This window comes from Corvus hawaiiensis, chromosome 2 (genome assembly GCF_020740725.1).
Source record: "Corvus hawaiiensis isolate bCorHaw1 chromosome 2, bCorHaw1.pri.cur, whole genome shotgun sequence".
NCBI classification, from domain to species: domain Eukaryota; kingdom Metazoa; phylum Chordata; class Aves; order Passeriformes; family Corvidae; genus Corvus; species Corvus hawaiiensis.
Window position 1 is genome coordinate 111,680,681 of NC_063214.1, and position 27,642 is coordinate 111,708,322.

General features: G+C 37.0%; 1 protein-coding gene across 3 annotated transcripts in view; it reads left to right on the forward strand.

Moving 5' to 3' along the window:
- Positions 1-27,642, forward strand: part of IL1RAPL1 (interleukin 1 receptor accessory protein like 1) — a 705,736-nt gene that overhangs the window by 348,293 nt on the left and 329,801 nt on the right. For all 3 annotated transcript variants that reach the window (XM_048288405.1, XM_048288412.1, XM_048288421.1), the window contains exon 3: positions 26,950-27,229. In XM_048288405.1, coding sequence (XP_048144362.1) covers positions 26,950-27,229 — 280 coding nt within the window. The remainder of the gene's footprint in view (positions 1-26,949; positions 27,230-27,642) is intronic.

Consider the following 27,642-nt stretch of genomic DNA (forward strand, 5'->3'; position numbering starts at 1 on the left):
AGAGAAACTGGGCTAATAACAATGTTTAAATGTTTATCTAAAAAATGTTTTGCATTTTAAAGTGTAGGGTGAATTTCTGAAACATTTCTACATTTCTGATATTAAGGTGATGCCAGCACATTAAGGCTCTTGGGGAAAATGTTTAATAAGGCATTATTTTTAAATGTTCATCTGTAATTTGCCTGGTATGTACTTATCTTTTGAAGAGTTGTTACATCATTTGGAGTCTAATTTTAATCACTGAAGGATGAAATGGGAGAATTTTAATCCTGCTTTAAGTGCTCATTTCAATACAGCATTAACTGTAGTGTTGCTACTGATACCTCTGTAATATATCTGACAAAAGCAGCTTGAACAAGTTAGATCAATCAATCACTTCAAACTCAATGAACATTCTTTTTCCAACCATGTTTTCTTATATTTCATGAAAATCCTGTGGATTTTTCATGACTTAGGTTAAAATGAATAGTAGAAAATGGGTCATGGTTTAAATATAATAAGAGGACGAAAAAGTAATTAACCCAATGTATGTGTGTGAAACAGCACCAAGAAAGTAAAAGTGACTTGGGTGTTTTTGATTTAATCATCTTGGGCTGTTTTTTTGTGGGTTGTTTTTTTGGGGGGGATGGGTGGGGGAGGGTGTTAGGTTTTTGTTTGTTTGATTAGTTGGGGTTTTTTGTTTGTGTTTTTGTTTTGTTTTTGTTTTTATTTTATTTATTTCTGAATCTCAGACCAGGGTTTGATTTTTTAACTATTTCCTTTTTTTTTTTTTTTTTTTTTGTCTATGCATGTGTGTGTGTTTGTTTTTCTGGCAAGTGATTTTCCTGTTCCTTTTTGAACAAGGGGGAAAGGAGGCCTTCTTTGAAATGAGGAAGTAAACAGAAGAAAATAGAAAAACTCTGCTAGCTTTAATGTTTGTTGTTACCAGATTAAAAGCATCCTTAACACTCTTTAAGGTTAGTCATACTTATACTTACACTTATGCTTATAGAGACATGATGAATATGTATGCCAGAGAAAAATGATACAAAATTCTAACATCCACCTGCAAATTTAATGTGTTTGAAAGCATAACATGAATTGGTTTTCTCACGCAATTACTTTTTTTTCCCCTAATGAGGTCTGTAAGACATGTGATAGGTAAATATGAAGTCTGCTGCACTGAATTTTTCTGAATATGTAATTACATGAAGCTTAGAGGGAAAAAAAAAGAACTCTATTATGAAAGTATGGACGACTCATGCTGATATAAGGGGTTTTATTGCCGCAACAACAAATGGTTCTCAGGTAGGGATTAATTCCTCTGTATGCTTCCTGACTAAATAATTACTGATGTCTAAGGCACTGAAAGATTTTGAGAGCCTCTATGCTGCAAGATGCTGGCTCATTTCTACCTGCTCTGACAAAAGCTTCAGAAAATGGGGCTTCTCACTGGCACTTGGGAAGGCGCACTAATCACACTGTGGGTTTCTGTAAGCCAAGGATACAACAGAGGAAGATTAGCTTCTGCCTAGCACATTAAAACTGCAAATACTATTCATAAACCTGTCCCTGTCTTAGTGTGCTTTGCCATATAAAATCTGCCTTACAGCTTCTGATCTGCTTGAAATTGTTGAAGGGAAGGTGAAAAAGCAGAAAAGAAATAGAAGTTGGAAAGAGTGTGGTCTCAGTTTTGCTGACATTTGACATCTGAAAAACCCTCAGTATATGGGAGGTCTTATCAATTTTAGTCATTCAAATTCTTTAATAGTGTGTATGTATTTTAGAATCAAGGTTGTAATATCCAGAGAAGACCTGCCATGACTACAGCAGTTAGCATACAGCGGCACTTGCTGATAGCTGTGCACCCTTCTCTTCCTCTTCTTGATCCAGCATATGCCCAGGTGGCCAAGAAGGCCAACGGCACCTGGCCTGGATCAGCAGTAGTGTGGCAGCAGGACCAGGGCAGTGACTGTCCCCCTGTACTCGGCACTGGTGAGGACACACCTCAAATCCTGTGTCCAGTTTTGGGCCCCTTGGTACAAGAAAGACATTGAGTGGCTGGAGCGTGTGTCCAGAGAAGGGAACAGAGATGGGGAAGAGTTTAGGGAGTCAGTCATATGAGGAGCAGCTGAGGGAGCTGGGAGTGTTTAGTCTGGAGAAAGGCTCAGGGCAGACCTCATTGCCCTCTGCCTGAAAGGGGGTTATAGAAAAGAGAGGAATCAGACTTTTCTCCCAGGGAACTAGAGACAGGACAAGACAAAATGGCCTCAAGCTGCACCAAGGGAGGTTCAGGCTAGACATCAGGAAGAATTCCTTCACTGAAAGGGTAGTTAAGCTTTGGAATGGACTGCCCAGGAAAGTGATGGAGTCACTGGCCCTGGAATTGACTGTATGTGGCATTTAGTGCTGCGGTCTAATTCACAGTGCTTACAAGGTCTAGTTGATTGGTTGAAGTTTGGGCTCCATGATCATGGAAGTCTTTTCCAACCTTTAATGATTCTATTATTCGATGATTTTTGCTTGTCAGGTTCAGATCTCACTGGAGGAGGCCTTAGCAAACCCCCAAAGTGGCAAAGTTAGACTATAAACATTAATAAAAATGTATATAACTAAGAATAGAACTCAGTAAGGAAAAATATACTTTCAAATGAATGGAAAGAAATTTGTAAAGAAAAATAGAAGTGAAAACCAGGTATTTTTTATGACTCCTGAACTTTAACTACCAGCATAGTACAGTGGAAATGGTGTCAATGAATATATTCAGGGAAGGGAGCTCAGAGTCCACCTGCAGAGTGAGCAGCAGGCTGAGCCCTGGGGGACAGGAGCCTGAGGAAAGAGTCTATGAAGAGGCAATGATCCTTTGCACAACAAATGGCCCAGGACCTGTGGCCCAGCCAGGCAAGGGACACCCAGAGACATGTCAGGAGCCACCAACCCCCCAGACTTTCCAGCATTTAGACTGTGAGGGCATAAAACCTCAGGGTTTCCCTTGCTCAGGGTCCCTCCTCAGAGACACCCAGCTGGAGCTGTCATTTTGTTCTTGCACCATGATTAAAATATTTTAAGGATCGAGATATCTGAGGCTCTGATCTGGGAAAACTGGCGTTGAGCTGGTAAGGAAACCTTGTCTGACTATGGGAGTGTGGTCTGTGTAGCTGTGAAGGTCCCAGCCCAGGGTGAGAGAATGGCTGTCAGAGTGGCACCTGGATGGTCAGACAGGAAAGTAGTGGGAGTAGACTGGGGTTTTTTCCCTGCATCAATATGGTCATGGCACAGTGCCTCATTTAATATCTAAAATATCTTTTTAGTATGTGTGGGAAAGAAGCACGATCAGAATTATTTCAAGAAAAAGATGTTTCACTGATTTGTTTTACTGGATTCAAAACTTAGGAGTTTTAAATATTAATTAACGTTCTCTCTATAGATACTCTCTTACTGCCCTTTGAGAATCGTGACATATATATGTGCAGTACTTGAACTGATGCATGAGAGCAGTGGCACTTTTAATGAATTCCTATAATGTGTATGCATCATACACAGCTTTATATTGCACAACTACATGTTTTCTGTTTTCTTTTTTTTTTTTTTAAAGAACACTAAATATTCTGGTAAGAGATTTTGAATAATTTAGTAGGAGAGAGGTAGTGCTTTTTTCAAGATCAATCAGGAGGGGGAAAAGCATATTTTTGACAACTTTTCATCTGAAATTATGAAAATTGACCTAATCATTCCTGTGTAAAAGTGGAACTGAATGCAGATAAAAGCTTGTTTATCTGCACTGTTAATTTTTTTGTTTAATAGCTAAGTACCCCAAGCTATAAGTGGTCACTTTTCTTTAAGTAAAAAGATGGTGACACTGAAGAGTTAGGAATGTTCACTTAAGGGACTTCTGAACACTCATAAGACAAAAGGAATTGTTTGCTAAGTGTAGGTAATAAGGAAAAGTTAAGAGGTTTTGAGTTTTTTCATCATCTGCCTGAAAACACCATACCTGTGAAGTTCAACCTCTCTGTCAAAGGAGAGAAAATATGGTTTGGTAGTATCACTCTTTTGTGATGCTTAATCTATCATACATTTAATATATTGCAGTTTTTATTATTTAATTATTAATATTGTTAATTAATATTGCAATAGTCACGCACATTGGAGCACCGTTGCTTTGTAAATGCTACTAGAAAGTTTGTTTTCTTGGTCAACAGTACATCTTATTGGCACTGAACTGCATGCCTGCAGGTGACCTACAGGAAGAATTAATTTTATACCAAAACCAAAATATGCATGGATATGGATATTTCTGCTCTGCAAAATAGTAAACATCAATTCTCACAAAGATTTTATTTATTTCCAGTTATGCCTTTGATTGCAATCTAATAAACTTATTAAAAGCTAATGATGATGCAGTGACTTCTCTCTAAAAATATACATAGAAACTTTACTCTTTGAGAAGAAAGTAGCAATACTCCTTTTCATCAATACAAGCACTTCCTCACATTTATAAAAAGCATGAAAAAAGTGCTGAACAGGTCTAGCTATCAAAGTGAAGATCCAGGTGAAAATTGTAATGGCCTTCAAAAGACTTGATCATAGTGCTGAAATTCCTGATTTTCACAATGGGTAACAGGAAACTGCCTATAACACTTCACTCACTTTAATCAGAATTTGGATTCTGAATCCGTGTGACCAAATGACCCCTGGAAAATGGTTAGTGAGAGACAGTGAGGTAGTTTCTATGTCTGTCAAACTGTGATTTTTTTGCTTTCACCATCCTATAGTTTGCATTCTAAAAAAAAAACTTATTATTACTATTATTATTATTACTACTACTACTATTAACCTCTACTACTACCATTAGTATTAACCAAAATTAGGAGGTAATGTCATCAGTCTCTATTTCTATTACATTGATCTAAAGGTGGGTGAAATATAAACTCTTCCTGAAAGGAAAGGGGCAAGGTATTGGGATAATCTTGCAGAAACTTACAAAATTAATAGAAATCACACATATGTTGTATTGCAGTTTTTATGCCACTTAGAGTATGTTTTGGGGTTGTTTTTTTTTAAAGTTCAACTGTTTTCTTAATTTTTTCCAAAACCAAAAGACAAAATCCATTATCTTTTTAAGCTTAAGGCTGTTTCATCTGATAGGCTTGGTGAACTGAAAAACCATAAAATTATTTAAAGTAGCATCTCCTGCCTTTGTTTGAGACACATTTGTTCAGGTATCTCTTGTTTAGCAGTGACAGCTTGGCTGTTGTCCAGCAGTTTAATTAGCACTTGCCTACCCGATCTCTTATAGCAGATATTATTACTGAATTTAGGGACTCTAAAAAGCCCATATCTGACAAAGGAGGCTTAATAATGAAAATCACTATGTTTTAACATTTTATTTGTCTTGGCAAGAACACCGACTAGAACACATACATTTTTCACTAGCTAGAAAACATTCAGTTCAGAGTTGCAATCCCCGAGTTGTTCGCTCTTCAGAAAAACAGAATTGAGCAGGAATTAAAATTGAATGAAAACTGGAGGGGGAGTTGCAGAGAAAGACAAACTGTACAACAGAGCATCATTTTCTAGACAGATGTTAATTTGTTTCTCACTGGGTGAAACCGATCTGCTGTAATGTATCTATGTGTATATTTTGAAATGTTTTTGAGCAGAATATCTGTGAAGAACTGGGAGTTGATTTCAGCCCCTGGGTTTGTTCGGTTGTCTGATTTCTTCACATAGGCTAGCTAGCTTAGCTCCTGCTTTACAGCTGCTGAGAGCTGATTTTTGGTATCTTATACTCACGGGAGGTGGGAAGGGGGGAGTAATTTTGTGTTTTGCTGAAAGGAGGGGAAATATCCTTAACCAGTGGTCTTCAGAAACTATGCCACCTTGGTTTTTCCTCTTCCTCTCTAATCCTGCTGTTGGCAGTGGTGTGGGGAAATGGATGAGGAAGTATATTGTTAGTGACTATGTATGGACTACAAAACCAAAAAGCTGAGATATGGAGATAATTTCTTTCACTGGCAGACTGGGGATTACTGTGTCCTTCTAGCAAAAAGGAAATATCCTTTAGGAAACATGGGTGCTTGCTCTGCTTTACAACTGCTGACCCTCTGTCTTAGGAATTGTAGGGGTTCTTATCTGTGGCTACACAGCAAAACAATCCTTCATGTTTTCCCACCCTTGTTACAGGACCCATCACAGTTCAGGATCTCATATCATTGGATAAACTGGTAACAATCTTGGTTTCAGTTCATCTCTTGTGCTGAAACTTGTCTTTGCTCATTAGCTTCTACTCAAGCAGGTGGCCTGTCCCATCAGCAGAGGATAGGAGGGGCAGGTGTTGCTGTTGCAACCCCGTGGTGAAGTGTCTCCTCCCAGGATTCAGTGCTCAAGGTCTCCATCTGCAAACATGGGCAATTTAGTCATCACCTAATTTTAACTGCTTAATTTTCACATACCAGTTTGCCGCCTTGCAGACCTTTCTCTACTGAGTAATCAGGAAACCAAGTTTCTGTTGGGCGTTCAAATGAGATACCTAAAGTAGACAGTCTGAGTAGTCACTACCCAAAATGTAAATTTTCCATATTTTTTTACATTTTATGAATTAAATAATTCTTAATAATCATTTTGTGGTAAAATGAAGAAAATATAGAGCTTATATTTTTTTCTCTCTCTCTTACAAGAGCATCTCTTCATCTCTCCAATCTTTGATATTGTTACATTGAGATTCACCACTTCCGTGTTTGTACTTTAACAAAAGGTGTAAAATGTCAGTAATAAATCATAATGACAAAATGGGCAATGAAAATTGTATGTAATAGTTCTCTTGCAGTGATCTCAAATCTGCCAGGCAGCATATACTTCTTTTAATCAAACTAGAGAAAGCCTAAAGGAAATAACTGACTTCAGTCTGATGTGATCATATGGAGAATTGATAACGATATTGACAAGGTTTTCTTTAAGCATTTACTAAAATTAATAAATTTGCATTTTTCTTTGACAGTGCTAGACCCATCTGGGGCAACTTGTAGCATCAGTAGCTGAAGCAATTATTTTCAGTGCTGCTGTTTTGTAATTCTGCCTTTGAAGTACTCTGGTTCCAAGATTTTTAATGTATCTTCAAAAAAAAAAAAACCAACATTTTTTTGTTAGTATAATTTGATGCTACAAGTAGGCTTCTTATTACTACTGGTAATATTCCACATGTTCAAAGGGGAGTGTTCCTTGTGCTACAATGATCAAGATACACGCTGATGAGTCAAATTGTTTTTTCTCTCCATTTCAGATAAGCGTAAGAGATGACCATAAGGTGGCTGTAGGGCTTTCCCAAATTGCTAGTCACAACTAAGAGATAATAAATTAAGTACATTTGCACAAAGAAGTTCAAATATAAACTGACCACAGATAAATGTAAGGTATAAATTAAGTATGTGCTGTGAAATACAAGAGTTTCTAAAAACTCAAAGATGGATACTATGAAGCAATTTCCATCAGGAGTTTCAGAAAAAAACAAAAAGTGCTTTTGACGTAAGAATTAGTGTAAGAATCTCTATTTCCTCCTTTGTAGTTGATAGACAACAAGAAATATTAACTCAGAAGAACTGGCCCTGTTCTGCCATTAAAATAATTGGATTACTTTATAACGGAAGAGAAAAAGTGTGCGTTTTTAAATTATTTCAGTCTGTACCTAGTAGGTGCACTGTACAATAGTATTTAGGAGTTGGTTTTTTGTGATAAAATTTGATGAATTTCATTTTTGTTTGTGCATAATTCATTTTATTTAATATTTGAGTATATATCACATATTTTCATGTGAAAGGTTATTTTCATTAACCTCCAGTATCTCTACATATTCATTTTAGTGAAATGGATCTTATGATTTTTCTAATAAATGATAGAATAATGCATTTATATGCAGATTAAATTAAAAGCTAAGCTGCTGTTGGCAACTCAAGAAATAGATCAAAATACTAACTTATGAAATCTTCAGTTCCTTATTTACTTTTGGATGATTTTTCATTACCTTATGTTTACTATGTAACTTTTTTGATACTAACATTTTAAAATTTAATTTCAATGCCTTTTATCTGCAGTGGTTAATTCTTTTTACTTATTAATGTAATAACATTATGTAGCCACCTTTTCAATAGGGCTAGATTCACAAAGAGGTTAATAATTCTACATCATTGAATGCTGTGATGGGAGCTGGTATTCAAATGGGTCTTTAAAACATGCTTTCCACAATAGATCTGCAGGATATTTCACACTGGAAACAAAAAATCTGTCACATAACACAGTGAGTTAGTTCTGAAAACTTTTTTCTATTTCCTTGTCAAGAGGTTTATTTGTATCATAATAGGAACAAATTTATATTACACTGAAAGTTTTCCACAGCAGACTATTTATTAACTCCATAGTGCTATGTTGGATATATGTGGCAAAATTAAAAATAAACAAAAATAAACCCAAAAGCCCCCCAAAACAAAGAAACAAACAAACAAACAGGTAAAATAATACCTTAAAATAGAAAGCATCAGACTCAAAGATGAAGTGAAGAATTTATAAATTAATTCATTTTCTAGTCAGGCTGAAAATTTCCGGTATGTCTGGAAATCGAAGAACAGCAAAAAAATATTATATTTCTAAAACCTTTTTGCCAAAACGAAACCCTTGCTCTCTCACGAGTGTTTAAGGGAATTACTAATTTGATCATTTCTGACAGTTTTAGTATACTTGGCTGCAGTGGAGTAAGTTCTGCTCTTTTCAGACAAATACATTTTTTACTACCTCTGTCAGTTAGCTGTTCAGTTCATCTGTTGTGCTGGCCCCCTCCAGCAACAGCAGAACAGGAAAAGATTTAAGATAACTGAGAAGAGATATATACCTGACATCTGTGTAATGGACTAGACACAAAATATGAATGCCCTCTTTCCCACTAATCAGAAACCACACTCCAATACAGATGGAAAAGTGATGACAGGCAAGGAAAAAGATAGAGACCAACTGGTCTCTTGTTCATGAAGAACTTTCTTCTGAGGGACTCAAGTTGGAGAAGTTTGTGGAGGACTGTCTCCTGTGGGAGGGACCCCACGTTGGAGCAGGAGAAGGACTCCTGTCTCCGAGGAGTAAGCAGCAGAAGATGTGATCAACGTGTGATGAACTGACCATAACACCCATTGCCCATCTCCCTGTGCCACTGGAGAGACACAGGTGGAGAATCAGGAGTAAAGTTAAGCTCAAGAAGGACCAAGGGATGGGAAGAAGGCATTTTTAAGACTTGTTTTGCATCTCATTATCCTACTCTGATTTTGATTGGCAATAAATGAAACTGATTTTCCCAAGCTGAGTTTGTTTTGCCTGTGGCAGTATTTGGTGAGGGATCTCTCACTGTCATTATCTCAGCTCACTAGCCTTTTGCTGTATTTTCTTTCCCCTGCCCAGCTGAGGAGGGAGCGATAGAGCAGCTTTGGTGGACACCTTGCATCTGGCTGGGGTCAACCCACCACAGCAGTCCACATGCAGGTAGTTAAGTGATTCCTGACTAAGCATCAAGTCAGGGGGCTTCTTTATAGAAGAGGAGATTTCCAATGGAAGGAAAACAGGAATTTTTACTAGATAAGGAAAATCCAGAGGTTGGTAATACAATTTTGTGAAGGAGTGTTCACTTTAAAATCTGGATTTGTTATAAATAGCAATGTTTGACCATTTTGTCATAAACAAAAGAGAAAAAAAACCAAGCCTATTAAATTTTTTATTTCAAGTACTGATATTTTACATGAAGTTTAATGTTGTTCTGCAGTAATATGAATATAAATTACAATTATTTGGCAGGGAAAAGTGAATATATTTTTGACTTTAATGTTGTCCCCTTGTTTTCTTTTCCATTTTTCATTCCAAAAATAATTTTTATTAAGACTGACCTAATTTTGAACCTGATTTCAGTGAATTGAACAGATAACTTTGCTGGATTCTGTAGTTATCTCTTCTTCAAAAAACTGGATAATAGGTAGGGATAGAGATAGGGTGAGATGCTGAATAGTAGAAAAGAGAAAAGAAGGTTTAGGTTTCTAATTCACTTTTTATGAGAGAGTTATAATGCATAAATGGAATAAAATGTGTTTTGAAATGTGACCTGTGTAAGATGTGGTTATATACAAAGCTATATAATGTACATTTGAACTGTGTGATTGTCATGATTTTGAGAAGGAATATAGCCGGCGTTTAGAAGATGAAAGAAAAATCTGGAAGGGATCGGTTTAATGTGTTGGGTTTTTTTCTCTCAGAGATAACATTTTTGAGAAAAAGAAAATCAGTTCTGCTATGAAGATACTGTGTTAACTCTGGAAAAGGGATTCAATCAATGAAGTGTGAAATGGAAGAATTTGAATCACTTTCAGCAAAAAATCTCAATGTGTCCTTAACTATGGAGTTACCAATAATATTTTTATAATAATGAAAATATCATATCATCTAGAGTTCATATATAATCATCTAAAGTGTCCCGAGTTAAATAGGAGACCTGGATTTTAGTTTCGATCATTCAATTCCTACAAGTAAAAATAGCCTTTCTTTCTTTCTTCTGTCACCATTTAAAAAATCAGTTCTGAGGAAAGAAAACAAAACTCCTGAGGATGAAGTCTGTGAGAATCTTGGGATTAATACTTATGTACTTTATCCCATTTATTTTCTCTATTAAATGTGTGAAATAATACAACGTATGCCATACAGTGAGGTTCAATCACATCAAATTTCATACAAATTATACAGTGGATGTGTTCATATTTTCATATCTCTGGGTTCGTGGCACATTAAAGAACAGATTTGCAATTGCCATTTTAGGAGGCATCTAATCTTACCTTAGATTTTCTTTATTCTGTTTTGCTGCTAGTAGGTCTGTGTATTATAATGTGACTTTTTCTAAACAAAAATAATCCTCTAGAAAAATGTTGGCCTCAATTTCAAAGGTTAGCTGAAAGAGAAAAAGATTTGTGTCAAAATCTTACATATCAGGGTCATTTGTATTAATCAGTCTTTTCTGTAAAGCTGTAATCTTTTTTATTCATGTTGGTGAAAGACTTTGTTTGCTGTGGTTAAGCCACAAAGGAATTAAACTTTTCCTCAGGTATGTTTGTTGTCATTAAAGATCAAGCCTTAGAGGAATGTGGTAATTAAGCTGCTGATGACCAGTGTAAGAACTAAGTTTACTTACACACTGCAACATAGCAGTGCATAAAACAGTGCTCAGCTGGAGACAATTTTACTCTCAAAGACAATTTTCCCTTGACATTAAGAAGACTGTGTTGAGGACAAGCTTGATAAATACTATTTCTTACTCTGTTGGCAAACCAAAGTGTAAAATGAGACTCAATGAGAGGCAGGAATGCCTTTTCCTACTGTTTGGCTAATGTGCTGAGAAATACCATGTGAACAGCCATCTTGAGCTGCTGGACTGGCACTAATTTATTGCTGTAAAATGGGACAATGGATGGCAGTACTCATGAAACCCTGGGGAAGGTGTGTGAACAAATGAATGAGGGGTTGCTGTAACTGCTCTGATGGCTTTCAGAGGCTGAGCTCATCTTCAAAGGGGAAGTAGAAGTTATGTGTTAAGTGGAGATGCCTGCACTGACAATTGTGAGCTTTGCAGCTCTCCAGGCTGGAAGCTGTGCAGTCTCATCAGCACAGAGCTGCTCCCAACCTGAAGTACAAAACTTAACAGCTTGTGCATTACTGTGCTAATTTTGGGCTGTTTCATGCCCAGTCAGTGCAGGCCCAGTCGAGCCAACCTTATCCTGCCTTATAAAAATATGTAAGCTGTCTTTTTCTTACTCAGAATAGTAATGGAATAGGTACAAGGGAAAAAAAAACAAAACAAAACAAAGCAAACCAAAACCAAAAAAATCCAAACCAAAAAAAACCCCAAAACAACCAAACAAAAAAAGAAAACATGTGCATATGTATATTTGCATAAGTTTTGTTTTTTTCTCCTGGCTTCTTAGAGAGTCCTGGTAGACTTTTGCTCTCCTACTGTAACCATATTTCAGGCAGTTAACTTGGTCTAAACACCGACTGAAGACACTAGAATGACCCTAGCATTTTTATCCAAAGGCATAAAAGCTGTAGGAAGTCCAAGCAAAATAAATAACTTGATTAACACAAGGGAATTTGTATTTAGGCTAAATTTCCTCCCCACTGTTTCAATTGCTTAGAAATTCAGAACTCAGTCTTACAAATTTAGGCTCTTCTATATCTTCTTCTATCTGTCTACCAGAATTTGCAGTTCTCTCCAGAAAGAGAGAGACCTTAGGTTTAACACATCATAAAACAGTCAAACATGTTAATGCGTGAACTTTGTGTTGGAACATTTTCTAAATTGGTACATATTATATATCCCAGAAAAGATGGGGAGATAATATGAGCTGTTGCAGGAAAGCACTTGTTTGCTATTGTATTCACATGAGAAAACTTGGATGCTGAGGAGAAACAAAACAAAACAAGACTAGGAGCAGTATAAACACTTCTGTTAATGAAAAGCATATGGAACTTTATTAAATATGTTGTTTTTTCATATGTCTTGTCTGCTCTTCAGGATTATCCAGTCTTGGTTCTTTCTCATATTTTTGATATACTTTTTCCACTTCATTATCCTTAATTATATTTATTTTAGTTTGGAAGAGAAAAAGATGGAAGCACTTTCTTTTTTTCCTAATAGAAAAAGTCCCTAGTCTTTTTTCTCCTCTCCATCTGGATATAAACCCACAAATTCATGTTTGGCTGTACAGATGATGGGATCTATAGCTATTTGGCTTATTCAGTCACATCTCCTTTCTTCTGAAATAAATATGATCCTGTATTTGTACATTCCACCTGTTGCCTTCCCATGGTATTAGCAGAGGGCTATGACACTAGTGACCCTCAAAATGTGCAGCTCCACATTGCACTCAGATATCATTCTCATTGGTATTTCTTATACCGTGCAGCAAAATTAGTCATTAATAATTAAATTGTATATTTGAGTGTGCCTATATGTGCAGAGGAGGACAGTGAAGATACATAGAAGGTGAATTAGTTCTTAAATAGAAAAATCCCTGAAGAAGTTTTAAATAATCACAGATCAAAATCTATTTCAGCTCTCTGACCTTATCTTGAAAAATATACTAGCGTTTTCTTTACCTCAGTGCATTTGAGGTAGCAAAAAGACAGTACAGAGATCAAACAGAGTGAAGCATCACTCAATAAAAGCTAGTCTCAGAGGAATATTTGGGTTATAAGGTGCTCTTACAACCATTTCTAATTTCATTGAATTCCTTTATACAAGCATTCATTCCTTCAGAGGCTGGAAAGGCTCACTGTGAATTTGCAGGCCAGGTTCCTTAAGGAAGGCGTGTGTGCAGAGCGGGATCGTGAGCACGAGTGGGGTGTGCAGGCAGGGCACCCCTGTGAGTGTGCAAAGAGGCACGGCCCCGCTGAGTATGAGTGTGCACAGCTCACTGTTGTGAGCACCAGTGCACTGCTGCAGTGTGGTGTGAAGGGCACAGCGGTAGCAGAGGAGTGTGCATTGTGATTGTCTGGTTCAGCTCTGCAGCGTGTGAGCGTGCAGGGCACCACTGTGAATGTGTTCCAGGCACTGTTGTGAGCATTGGATGTAATGAAAAGGCTGCAATGTCCAGGCCTCTGGGTAAGGACTGAGGAAAAGAACAAATGAAGTGGCTACCATCATGGGGGGCTGGCTCTTGGCCACCCAGCCAAGACAGTGGCACCAAAAATTCATTTTTTGAGGAACCTAGGGATGCCTCCAAATCAACTGCCCTTGTCCTCATGGGGGAATTCAGCTTTTGGGTGTTAATTGGGAACACCATGCAGCTAGTAGAAACAGGCCCAGGAGATTCCTAAAACACCTGGATGACTGCTTCTTGGTCCAGGACTCAGGGAGCTGACTTGGAGAGGTGCCCTGCGTGATTTGTTGCTTGTTCCCAGAGAGGCTCTTGTGGATAAGGTGGAGATTGGTGACCATCCTGGTCACAGCAACTGTGCAATGATTACGTTTCAAATACCAGGTGTCTTGTCTGCACTTGTCTTGCTCTCAAGATGGACCAGGCATAGGTGAGCACAGTTGGAAAATCAGCATGTTTTAGTAATGTGTCCATGGTGAAGCTGTTATCCAAAAGTGGGTTCTTTCATGCTGTGTAAGAAGCCATTCCCCCACGGAGTGGAGGGATTTATTTTCAGTCTGCACAGAAAGGTGTGCTGGATGACAAATCTACAAAGCCAGCATCACAACTATCAATACTTGGCGTTATTTACATATATTAGCAAACCAAGGCATTAATGTTCATTGACTAAAAATTATATGATTCTCTAGTTAATTAGTGTTCTATCTTCTATTGTTTAAAAGATTCCCTCATTTTTAATGCAAATTAGTCTGCATGCTCAGTCTTTCTCTTCCTTTGAGTCAGTAGGTTTCTTGGATTGATGAACCAGGAGCCAGTGGTCATGATCTCTCCCTGCCAGAAGTACCTGTTGGACTTCATTTCAGCATGGTTGCTGAGCTGGGTTTATGAATTTCTTTCTGGCATTTTCTCCCCATTGGGACAACCCCTGGTGTCTCTCATCTTCCCACTGGGACAGTTCCTGGTATCTCTCATCTTCCCATTGACTCAGCTTTTGGGTACTCTCATTCCCCTTTGGGACAGCTCTTGCTAGGGCAAATTTGAGCCATCTAACCTGATCATGAGTCACAATGGACATGTAGGAAAAAGCAGTTCCACAATGAAATAAATATTCTTGTGTCTGTTCATTTAACCAGAATGAAAAATTTGTTTTATAATACATCAAAAATTTGTCTTTCAATTGAAGATGACAACCTTTTCTCATTGAAAATGTTTTCAGAATTTCATTCAAAAAATATTTCCAGGGTATCCTTAGAATCAGGGTGCAAAAATGTATTTCGGTACAATAATGTATTTTGTTTGCTTTATCTACTAAGTTTTAATTTTGAATGTATTCTAGAATATAGCATAAAGAAAGAAAAGGAAATACTCTGATGTTTTGATTTTGTCTTTGAAATTCAATGCAGCTAAGCACATCAGTGTGCTTACCTGATCCACCGAGGTACCTGAGGAGCCTTTTTATCTGAGTCTTGTGGGATTTGGATTCCTAACTCAATTAAATCCTTTATATTTCTTTAGATTTGCTTCAAACAAAGCATTCATACTAAGCTTTAAAGTAAACTTTGGTGAAAGGTGTAAAGTTTTCTTCTAAAACTCAAATAGTAGTGGTTTTAATTTCCTTTGCCTAATGAGATTAAAGTACTGAACTACTGTATTACTCTGGTGACCTCTTTCTCTTTGGTAAGCTGTCTCAAGTGTGGCAAATGTGGCATATGGGAACAGAGGAAATGTCAAAGAGGGGAGCAAAGATTTACAAAATTTAATAACTTTCATAAGCTTTAGCTTCTTGACTTAATATGGACCAAAAAAAAAAAAAAAGGAAGGAAAATGCCAGATGCTGTAATAATATGGGTTCTTCTAAAACAGAAAAAAAGTGTACAAACAGATTTATAATGACTTTTTGTAATCCTGGAGTGCAGATTTACCATAGTTAATATTTTCTCTTTAAAGTTCAGTTAATATTGTTGTTTCTTTGTAAGTCTTTCATGAAGTTCAAGACAGACCAATGCAGGAGCAAATGCTGCACTTCCTAAGTTCCTTTTGGTTAATACGTATTTCCTAATCATTATGGTAGCTGGTGCTGTTCTGTGTGCTGGTAGTAAGCTTCAGAGTAAAGTCAAGAATTTATTTTTCCTTTCAGTCATTCACACAGAAAATGTTAAAGGGCTCTTGTGACTAAAAAGAAATGCAAAAGAGAAGGAAAATGTGTCTTTCCCAAAAGCTGGATGCTTGTCCACATATACAAAAAGCAGTGTACCAGCATCTATTATCAGTGTATATTTTTTGAAACTAAGATATGTAATAACAGAATAGACAGTTACAAGGACAATTACATTTTAAAGTAAATGTGTCACCTGCTGAAGACACAGCTGCATGAAGGGTGCAGTTTGTGAGGATTTTTCCCCATCTTTAGTCATTATTTGCCCTGTCTGATGGCAGCAAAATGCAGGTCCTGATCTGACACTGTCTCCCAGTGCAATGATGTTCATATCCAGGCCACACCAGGGGGCCCTGACAGCCGTAACCAGGCCACGGAGCATCTGCCCTTCCAGACCTCTCTGCCCTGTGCCTCCTTCCTTCCTCCCAGACTCAGCCTTTCCCTTCACCTCTGCTTCACTGACCTACCCCAAAACATCTATGGGAAGAGGACATTATTCTCTCTCCAAGTGTTTAAATGTTTCTGGAGCATCTCAAAACTGCTGATGATTACTAAAGCCTTGCTTAACAGATTCCTAATGGCACCATACATTTGTATTAACATACTGATATAAATATTGACATCATATCCCTGTTCAAGAGCACTGCTGTTGCTAGGTCAATTCTTTCTGCATGCAAATGCACTCACAGTAAATCAAACTGAAGCAGTGATATATGCTGAAGATTATTAAAAAAATTCTTGCCTGCTTTGGGAAAAATGAATTACTTTGTCATATTGAGTAAAGAAAAATAAAAACTTCCTAGAACTGCTTTGTGCTCTCTAATGCTGTACTGCATTCTAACTTATATTTAGTTGCAGGTATAGACACAAATAGCTGTCTGACATAGATATGGCTTTAAATAAATCCATATCTGCAGTTTCAGTCTAGCAGGGCTACCAGCAAGCAAGAAACAGCCATCAAAATCACTAGGAGTTGTATGCAGTTAACATATTCTTTCACAAAAAATATTGATATTTTAAATCTAAGATCCCAGTTTCCATACATTACTTTCTCCCAGTATTTTAGGAGTGAAAGTAATGTAGAACAGAATAATAAACAGAAATATATAATTTTTAAAAATATGTATATTCTTGGTAACATCATGGCCTATTTATACTTTTTATGGTTAGAACTTTTTTAATCTTTGAAATTTTAAAGTAAAAATGATACTTGGATTCAAAGTCTTTTTGAAATAAAGTGTTTCTTTGGGTTTCAGCTCTTTCTGAAGCTCTCACTGCAATTCTTTGCATTTCTGTACAGTGCTAGTCACATAGTCATGATAATGCAGTTTAAGAAATTTCCACCAGATAAGTCACAGCAACAAGGTAATTGTGCTCTCCTATGCACATGTTGTAATTTGATTAATTTTAATCCTCTTGTGTTATGAACTAATCTGCTGAATTTTCTTATATTTACTCCAAGAGGATAGTTCTCAGATATTTAGTTATTGCAGTTCAGCTGATATTCAGCAACTTTGTGATATTAAGCAACTGAGTTCTTTGTAGGAAAAAGTTTAGAGGTATACAGTGCAGCTGTTACTCGAGTGCTACTGAAATTCCAACATGAAAAACTCCTTGGTCTTCCTCATAATCTCCAAAACAAAGCTGCTAGTGAACAGAATGTATTTTCAGAAATAGTTTCAATAAAGAGAGATTATGGAAGAGATTAAATAATTTGCCATCTGCTATGCAACATGATACACCAGTATGGCCCAGAGATTCTCTTTTCTGGGAAATCTCCTTTCTAAAGGAAAAAAGTACCCTTACATGTGCTCGTTCAATTTTTAGAAATTAGTGTAATCTCTCCCCGTGGTAGTTCTCTTCAGGCTTAGTTACTATTTTGTTTCAGTTACTTTGTTTAGTCATTCCAGAGGGAGGTTTAAGACCGGCATGTACCAGACTTGACCTCCTCACATACTTATGTTGAGATTCTAAACGTATATATGTAATATATATGAAAGATTATATAAAAAGTTACACATTATATAGAAATTGTGTGATAGTGACACTGGGTGGAAGTTGTCTTTCAAAATAAATCACAATATGTTTGGGGAGCAAGGAGGAAAGAAACTTGCACTCTTAAGGTTCAAAAAGAACCACAGATATACTGGTATAGCCAAAAAAAGAATACAAAGGATTTGGTGCTAATAACACCAAAGTTGTGGGTTTGATCCCAATATGGGCCATTTACTTAAGAGCTGGTCTTGATGATCCTTGTGGGTCCCTTCCAGCTCAGACTATTCTATCATTCTGTGAAAGAGGATGTAGAATTGCCCTCAAATAAAGTTGCATAGTAAATATAATGAAGAAGAACCAGCTCATTTCAGATGGGCACAGAAATTAATGCAGTTTAATATCAGGCTTTGGAAATTAATCTAGTAAGCAAACTATTGTGTTTTGTGGCTGTTGATTAAATTATGCTGCCATCTCTATGCTGTAAGTGTAAATGTACGTACAGTCCCTGAGCTGAAAATGAATAATTGAAAGAAAGTAGCAGACAGAAGCACGCAGAAGATTAGGGACCTTTGTACCAGGTCTGGCCGAGATGGAGTTATGTTTATTCACAGCAGCCTTTATGGTGCTCTATTTTGGATTTGTACTAAAAATGTATTGGTAACACACCAATGTTTTGACTACTGCTGAGCAGTGCTTGCACCACATCAAGACTTCTCTTTTTCCCATTCTACTCCTTAGGGGTGGGGGAAAGAGACTGAGAGGGGACTCTGCTGGGAAAACTGGCCAAAGGGATATTCCACACCAAATAACATCATGATCAGAAATAAAAGTTGGGAGGTTTTGGCGATTGAGGTAGCCATTGTTCAGAGACCAGCTGGGCATTGGTCTGCTTGTGGGTTGCGGGAGATAATGAGGGTGTGCTTATACATCACTCATGGGTTTTTTTCTCTTCACTTATTAAACTACTTTTATCTTGACCAATGAATTTTCTCGCTTTTGCTTTTCCTATTCTTTCCCCTGTTCTGTTGCATATGTGGCTTAGTGATTGAGAAGCTGTGGGATGCTTGGCTGCTGGCCTGGGGTCAATCCAGCAGAACCTGATCAGTCAGTCCAGCCAGGATACCTTTAAAGTGTGTGTTTATGAAGCTTCCTAATTTATATGACATGGTGAAACAGAATAGGAGAATTTGGAAGAAGCAAAAGGGACTGAATAAGCAACAGGGGAAAACTCCTGATTTAGAGTAGTAATGCCTTTTCTTGGTCTTAAAATCAAGAGTCAAACATGGTTAGAAGGGAAAAAGGGATTTTACCTTGGTATTTATTTTAAGGATCCTTAGGTGCACTCCATCTACGTCAAATGCACCTCAATGCCCACTGCAATGCACACCCCCCAAAGATCTGGTATAACATTGTATGTTTTACTAATTAGCATATCTATCAAAGATTCCCCAATGAGAGGCTCAAGTGAGCCCCCCTCCCCAAGGAACCTTCCCCTGGATGGTTCTATCTTGGTTTACAGAATGTGTTCTGGAGAGGACCTTGGGGTCTGGGGCACACTGATCCCTAGCTACGAAGCTTCTAAAATGTTTAGTCTCCTAGCTGAACAGACAAGTCCAAGAATTTAGGCAAAAAGCACTAAGAATACAGAAGTTGTAAAAAGGTATAACAGGGGTATAAAAGAAAAGGCAAAAAATCATCATGACATCAGTAGGAACTTAGGAAGTGCAGCATTTGCTCCTGCATTTGTCTGTCTTGAACAGTATATTTATTCTATTTTTTTTTCTTAAAATAGCTTTCTTGGTTTAATTTTTTCTACAACATAACTGTGGTAATTAAAGGATTATTAATAATTCAGAAAAAAAATCTATTTAATTTGTCTTGGATAAGATAAAAGAGAGAATGACATAAAAAACTTCCTACCAGATTGACATAAGGGTATTTTCATGCTTATTATGCCTCTAAGTAGCCCAATGCATAGGCATATATACTCTGTTTCATGTTAATGCAGTATTCTGAAGCCAAGAAACACAGCATTTTTAATTAATTTATGGCAAGACATACATTTCTTTTTTCATTTTTCCTCTTCTTATGGGCTAGTGCATTTGCCAAGATTCCTCAATGACCACTTTTAAAACTTAACTGGATTTGGGAGAAGTGCAAATTTTAGGAACTAACTTCTTTAATAGATGACAATATCCAAAATAATTTTTCTGTTTCCCTGAAATGACATTCAACATCTCTTTCCATTACTGGCACCCTCTCATGACAGCCACTACACAGTTTTAGACTGAGAACAAAATATATGTTTTTAGCCTCAAATGTAATTTTTACATGAGTTTTCAAGAGAATGAAAAATGCCTTTTCAAAATGAAAATGCTATATGCAACAGAAGTGCAGCATAGCAATATGCAAAGCTGTAACAGAAGTCAGTGCATAAGGAAATTTAATTGTGTATAAATACCTGATGTGATCATTTGATAATATTCGTACTAATAATTATTCTTTTTTTTTTCATTTTTCCAATTTTATACTGATAGTACTTGGAAAAAACAAAATCTAAGCAGTTTAAGAATAGAACTGACCATGTTTTCTGTCATTCCCATAATGTGTTGTGTTTTTAAGCTCTGCTTCTTTATTCCTGTCAGAGCTTATTTTTTAATCAAATAAAAGCATATGCAAAACAAAAATAGACAATCTTTGCATGTCTTCATAATGAGAACCCACACTGGAATACCATGTGTTATGTTGCATAGAGTTAATTGGCTCAGGCACTGTAATGAGTGTGCTATAAAGTATAAAAACTTCAGTTTTATTTTTTTATTGTAATGCTAGCTAGTCTAAGCAAAAAGCAGAAAGTAACAAGCAGGGTAAAGAGGGGTAATCCAGAACAGACTGTGATTTCGACGGTAAAATATTGTTGAGAAACTTGTTTTAAAGGTCACTTTGAGTCTTATGCATTGCTCAATGAACTTTTGAAATGCTGTTTCATGAGCAGCCAGTTAAGGAAAGCCTGTTTTCTTGACCTGTTATGCCTCCTATTCTCCACCCTACCCAAAAATCTTACTGCACGTATGCAATATCCTTTGTTTGCTTTCTCTACCCATCATATTTACTCTCCATACATACTGCCATCTTATTTCTGCATCCCCTAGGGCCCTTCTTGACAATTTTCCAGCTTTAGGAACAAGAGCTGGTGCTTTCTCCTTTACATACCCACTTTTCAGAATTTTTTTGTGACTTATGATATCACTTTGTCAGGTTTGCATATGCCTTATTAAAAATCCCTGAAGTAGCTGAAAAATAGAAGACACGGTGACATTGCATAATCCTCTTTATATAAAATTAAATTAAGAACAGAATTACAAACATGGATAAGCAGGAAAAAATAAATCTGCTAATTTTTATTTTATTAAGTACTATTAAGTGAAATAAATTTAGAATAACTTGCTATTTCTGTTGCAAATGTTTTAGAACTGTTTTCAACTGTCAGACCTAATTTGTTTAGATGTCTGGAAATCAGATTTTAACCAATGTATTGAAAACTTGAAGACCTTTTCTAACCTTGAAACCTGTATTTTGAACTGAAGCTTTTGAATGAGACTAGGCTGTAGGAGCAGACCCAGGAGTTATTAGCTTTATATTTTGTCCTTTTCAGCACTGAATTTTACCTTGAAAATGATACATATGGTACCAAAAAATTAAGGGGAAGACCTTCTTAGTAATGTTAAATATTCTATGTTGGGTCCTATCCAGCAGGTGCAGCCTGCAAGATGCTTGTTCATTGAGAAGAATGATCTCATTATTAGGACAGTGATGCAGTGTGGTTTGTTTCATACCCTGAAATCACTCAAGGAAATAACAGAGTGAATGATATTTATCCTGGGCCCTCTATTGTGCTATTATGTGTAGCAATAACTAGCAGCATATTAAAATAGAGATCAGGGACTACAACCATTCTTTTGAAGGCAGTTCTGAAATTTCAAAGCTGTTGAATTATTCAAGTATTTTCCATTTTATAAAATACAAGATGATTGACTGCTTGATGGTGCGATGATATAAATAAAAACATCAAAAAGTATTGTTATTTTTTTCCCCATAGTTGTTTTGAACCCCCATAATTGTAGGTGTTGATTTTGTGTCAGTAGCAGCCATAATTAAGAAAGGAAACATTAGATAATTTCTGTGGTCAGTGCCCTACTTATGCACAAAAAAAAGAAAAAAAAATCCAGTCAAAGTAGAAATGGACACAGTTACAATATGAAACTGAATATAAGTAATCTTTTTGATATTAAAAATCTGAATGAACATTAAGCTTTTGTTTTCTGTCCCTATTTACAAAGACTAACACACGTTTAACATGTAAAGATGTAACATTTTTAAGGTAGCAATGTCAATATAAAAATGAAAAGAATTCTCTGAATAAACGTTTGGGTCTTTTTAAATGTTTCTTAGTTTTTGATGCATTCAAGTTTTTCTAGACTGAAAAATGCACGTGTATTCTACACACCACATGCAGAGTGTACATAGAAAGTGTTTGCTACGGTGCATGCATGCTATCATCATCTGAGTGTTCACAGTAGTATAATTTTTAAGGATATGAAAGTCTGTTTTTCTTTTCATTATGTGGTTTTAAGCTTCTGTTTATATTCCTCAGTTACGATGGAATTGGGAGCATTTTATGCTGAGATCAACAGTTATCCCCTGAAATATCAGTTATCAGAAAATATCACAGGAGGATGTCTGTGTCTTATGATGGGAATGATGAACTTCTATTACATCTGAAAAAATTGAATTAGCACCTTCACATAGATTAGCACATTGGCTAAGCAGTAGTGTGGGGATTTTCCTAGAAGATTTTTAAGGTATTAAGCCTTCCAGCTGTAATAAGGTTAATACAGTTCTAAGTGACTTGAATGTCAGTGTTGGCAATTTAACTGGTACAATATTTCTCTAAGCAGGAAGAGAAACACTCTCATGTTCACTTCATTCAAAGACCACTTTTAGAAGAGGATATATGTTTTCTTAAGATTATCACTGAGTGTAACTGTAATAAAACACAGAATTACAGAACACTTTAGGTTGGAAGAGACCTCTGAAGGTCATATGGTCCAAACCCCTGCTGCTCAGGCAGGGCCACCTAGAAATGTTTTTTCAGCACTATGTGTCTCTGGCTTCTAAATATCTCCAAGGATGGAGAATCCACAACCTCTCTAGGACACCTGTGGGAATTTTCAGTAACCCTTACAGCAAAAAAAAATTGTTTCCTGGTGTTCAGAAAGAGCCTGCCATGTTTCAGTATGTGCCCACTGCCTCTCGTCCTGTTACTGGGAACCAGTGGAAAGAGCCTGGCTCTTTGTACCTTCCCTTCAGATATTTGTATTCATTTCCAAGATCCCTCCTGAGCCTTCTCCAGGCTGAACAGTCTCAGCTCTCAGCCTGTGCTCTTTGCACAGGTGCTCCAGTCCCTTAATCAGCTGTGTGGACCTTTGTTGGACACTGCAGTCTGCACATATTTCTTGTATTCAGGAGCCCAGAGCTGGACACAGCACTCCAGGTGTGGGCTCACTAGTGCTGAATAGAAAGGGCAACCAACTCCCTCAACCTACAGGCAATACTTTGACCAATGCAGACCAGCTGTTTCATGTCCATCCCCTTGGTTTCCTGTTGAACGTCATTATGTTCCTGTCAGCTCATTTTTCCAGCCTCTTGAGGACCCACAAGATAGCACATCTGATGTATCAGTCACTCCTTTTAGTTTTGTGTCATCATCAAGCTTGCTGAAGGTACACTCTGCTCCATCATCCAGACATTACTGAAGATGTTAAACAGGACTGGACCCAGTATTGACCCTTGACAAGCACCACTAGATAAAAGATATAATATAAATCCGTAACATGAGCATGAAAATATTCATAATAGTTTGAGTAGTGTCGTGTGTTTAAGCCCAGCTAAAAATTAAGCAACATGCAGCCACTTGCTCAATCCCTCCCTCTTGCCCCCCCCCCCCACCCCAGTGGAATGGGAAGGAGAATCAAAGTAAAACTTGTATGTTGAGATAAGAACAGTTTAATAATTTAAAATAAAGTACAGTAATGATGGTAAATTACAATAATGATAATAAAGAGTCCTTGATTTAGGATAAAAACAATTTAACAAAAACCAAAACATCAGTGTATTATCTCATTCTGAATCCAAAATACAGCACTGTAACAGCTTCTGAGAAGAAATTAACTCTAACCCAGCTGAAACCCAGACAAGTAGATATTCTCTTAAGATATCTGGTAGAACATTTTGATGTGATTTGTGCCAAAAAATGAACAAACAGTTTAGTGGATAGCTGGATCATGTGATCCTTAGCAGGCTTTTCTAGAATCATGGAATAGGCTGAGTTAGAAGGCAGCCATCAAATCAAGTCCAACTCCTGGCCCTGCACAGGACACCCCAAGAGTCACACCATGTGCCTGAGAGCACTGTCCAAACACTTTGTGAACTCTGCCAGGCTGGTGCTGTGACCACTGCCCTGGTGAGCCTGTTCTAGTGCCCAACCACCGGCTAAAAAATAGTATCCTGAGATCCAGCCTAAATCTCTGCTGACACAGATCCATGCCATTTCCTCAAGTCCTGTCACTGGTCACGAGAGTGAAGAAATCAGGACCTGCCCTTCTGCTTCCCCTCATGAGGATGTTGAACACCTCAATGAGGTCTCGACTTGGGATCCTCTTCCCAGGCTAAGCAAGACAAGTGACCTCATACAGCTTCCCATCCAGTTCCGTCACCATCCTCATGGCCCTCCTTTGGACATGCTCTAACAGCTTAATTGCTTTTTTATATTGTGGTGCCAAAAACTGCCTCCAGGACTCAAGGTGAGGCTGCCCTGGTGCAGAGCAGAGCAGGACAATCCCCTCCCTCGCCCAGCTAGTGATGCTGTGCCTGATGCCCCTCATGACATGGTTGGCCCTCTTGGCTGCCAGGGCACTGATGACTCATGTTTAACTTTCCATCCATCAGGACCACCAGGTCCCTCATGAAAAAAATAATACTGAAACAAAGTCAGTGGTATCTACCCTGCATAGTTAATCCGTCATCCAGTCAAAGGGCTTGAAACAGAGTTTGTGTTATTCAGCAATATATTCTCACAGATTCTGCAAGTGAAAGGAATTGGGAACGATTAGAACTGAATATCCTGAGAGAGAAGACATAACTAACAGACTAATAATGTAAATCGAAGTGTACTAGCTAAATTAAGCAGTGAAAAGCAAGATTACAATTTGATGATAAAATATGATGAAGAAGATATTACCTGGTAACTTATATAATGAAATTAACACTGTTTAGATGTGGCTGTTAATTCATTTTTTGCATTGGGACTTAGAAGCAGAGAGTAATAAACTCAGATGAGAGAGAGAAAATGCTCTTTCAGAAAGGTAAAAATGAAATGATAAAAGATGTAATTGAATTCTGAAATAAATGAAAGTTAGTTTCTTTAGTCCTAAGGGGAAGCTAATAGTGTAGCTTTGTTTCCATTCACTTCAATTTATGCAAGAGTAAAACTAAGTCTTATTAGGGCCTTGTAATGGTTACTAATTTTTAGGAATTGTTGAGTAGGAAAATTGGAACAGGGACATATTATTTTCCCTTCCTGGTTGTAAAAGTAAATGCAGGAGGAGACAGTCCAAAGATATATGAAATATTTGTTTGTGTGAATCCTGTTCACAATGCAAATTCACTCTAAAGTTTTTATTATTTTTTTTGCTCCATCTTTCTATGTTGGATCAACTTAGGTTATTGCATACACAGGGATGTGTGAAGATGTCTGAGTCTTTCTTATTTTGCTATGTATAATAAGTACTGTGGCATTATCCAAATATAGGAAAATCTCAAAAAATCACTATCTAGTATGTTTTTCTCCCAAGTAACAGATCAAATATTGTCTAGGTTTAAAATGCTAATACTGCTTTGTCTTGCACAGCAGTTTGAATTCTCTGTTAAAGTCAGTATTCAACCAATTCTCGGATGAAACTTGAGCTTTGCAAAAGTTGATTTTCTAAGCTAGTTATCTATCTGAGCTCTTTTAAAGTTAATAAAGTATCAAATTCAAAGACAAAATATTTATTTGAGACAGTTACTAATTTTAAGATGAAATTATTTGTCCTTTGGATGTACTGATTGCTTTCTACTGACTGGATTGGGGCCTAGTTAACTAGCTGAGACTGGACACTGAGTTTTTAAGTGCATGAACCTAGTGGTGAATTTTCATGGCTGAAATTCCTTAAGAAAAAAATTATAAGCTTTTTTTAAGGAAGGCATTGTAGAAAACTGCTCTTTTCCTTCTGTTGTTTTGGTATTCTTAATTAAAAAAAACAGGGGAAAATGGTTTGAGGTTGGTGTTTTTTTGGCCTTGGGGTTTAGTTTTGTTACTGGGGTTCAGAATGTCAAATAAATCTAGCATTGCTTTCTGATGAACAGTTATTGTGGGACAGTATTGGTAGGGGCTGATGCTATTCAACAGGAAAAAAATGAAAACATTATTAACCATAATTTGTAATGTAGTTCTGGAAGGTCAGGAGTTCCGACTAAGATCTGTTAAAAATGTCCTTGAATAACCCATTAAAATTACTGATAGCAATTTTCCTGGAAGTATCTTTTTTCACATCTGGTCTTATTGTAAAGACAGTGTCTTCTCCTTCAAATCTATCCCATACTTTCACACTTTGTGGTTCAGACTACAGCTCCTTGTCCTAATATCTTCTGAGACTTTCATTTACCTGGTAACCTTGAAGATACTTGATTGATTCAAATTAGATAGTGACACCCTGTGAACCACATGCCCTCTGTGTTGCACTAATTTCACTTCAGTATTTTATAACTGGTCATGCTGGAGTTCCACAAAAGACAAAAGAGCAATTGCTCAGTTAGCTCAGAAATTATCAACATTTAGCAATGTGTGTCCTAATAGCTCTGTCCACTATAGACAAGTACATGACCTAAACATAATGAAAATGCAGTCAAATTTTCAGGGATAAAAAGCACACTGCTAGTCCCTCAATGGACTTTTTTCAAAGGCAATACTTTCCCACAATAAAGACTGCTGTGTGAGTAGTGCTTTCCAAAGCCTTTGACAATCTCTTGTCATTTTCTCTTCTCTTGTAGCTGATGGATGCACTGACTGGTCTGTGGATTACAAGAAATATCAAGTTCTAGTGGGAGAACCTGTTCGTATAAAATGTGCACTCTTTTATGGATATATTAGAGCTAATTACTCCCTAGCCCAAAGTGCTGGACTTAGTTTGATGTGGTACAAAAGCTCTGGACCCGGAGATTTTGAGGAACCTATAGCTTTTGATGGAACCAGAATGAGCAAAGAAGAAGACTCCATTTGGTTCCGACCAACAGTGGTACAAGACAGCGGGCTCTATGCATGTGTTATAAGGTACTATATTTAATTATACTGCATTTTAATTGACCAAATATGAAACAAGGCTTCTTTCTGCATCTTTAATACTGATTACACTGATTTTTTCAGCCCTTTACAGTGTTTCTCTCTATCTGGATCTGGATATAAAAGTGGTCTTCCTACTAATATGCAATAGAAAGAGTCATAAACAAAGTGTAAAGCAAATGAGTGGCTAGAAAAGAAATTCATGATGCAGTTAGTCCAGTGATGCAAGGAAAATGAGGAAATTGTTTTATCAGCAACTGGAAAGGTTTACTATCTGCCATACTTTTTTTTTTTTTTTTTTTTTTGGTTTGTTTCAGTTTTTGTCTTGGGTAGAGGGAGGAGGATTGCTCTCTGGCTTGTGTGTGCTGAAGGAGATTTTTAATAAATAATGTGTTTATAAAAGC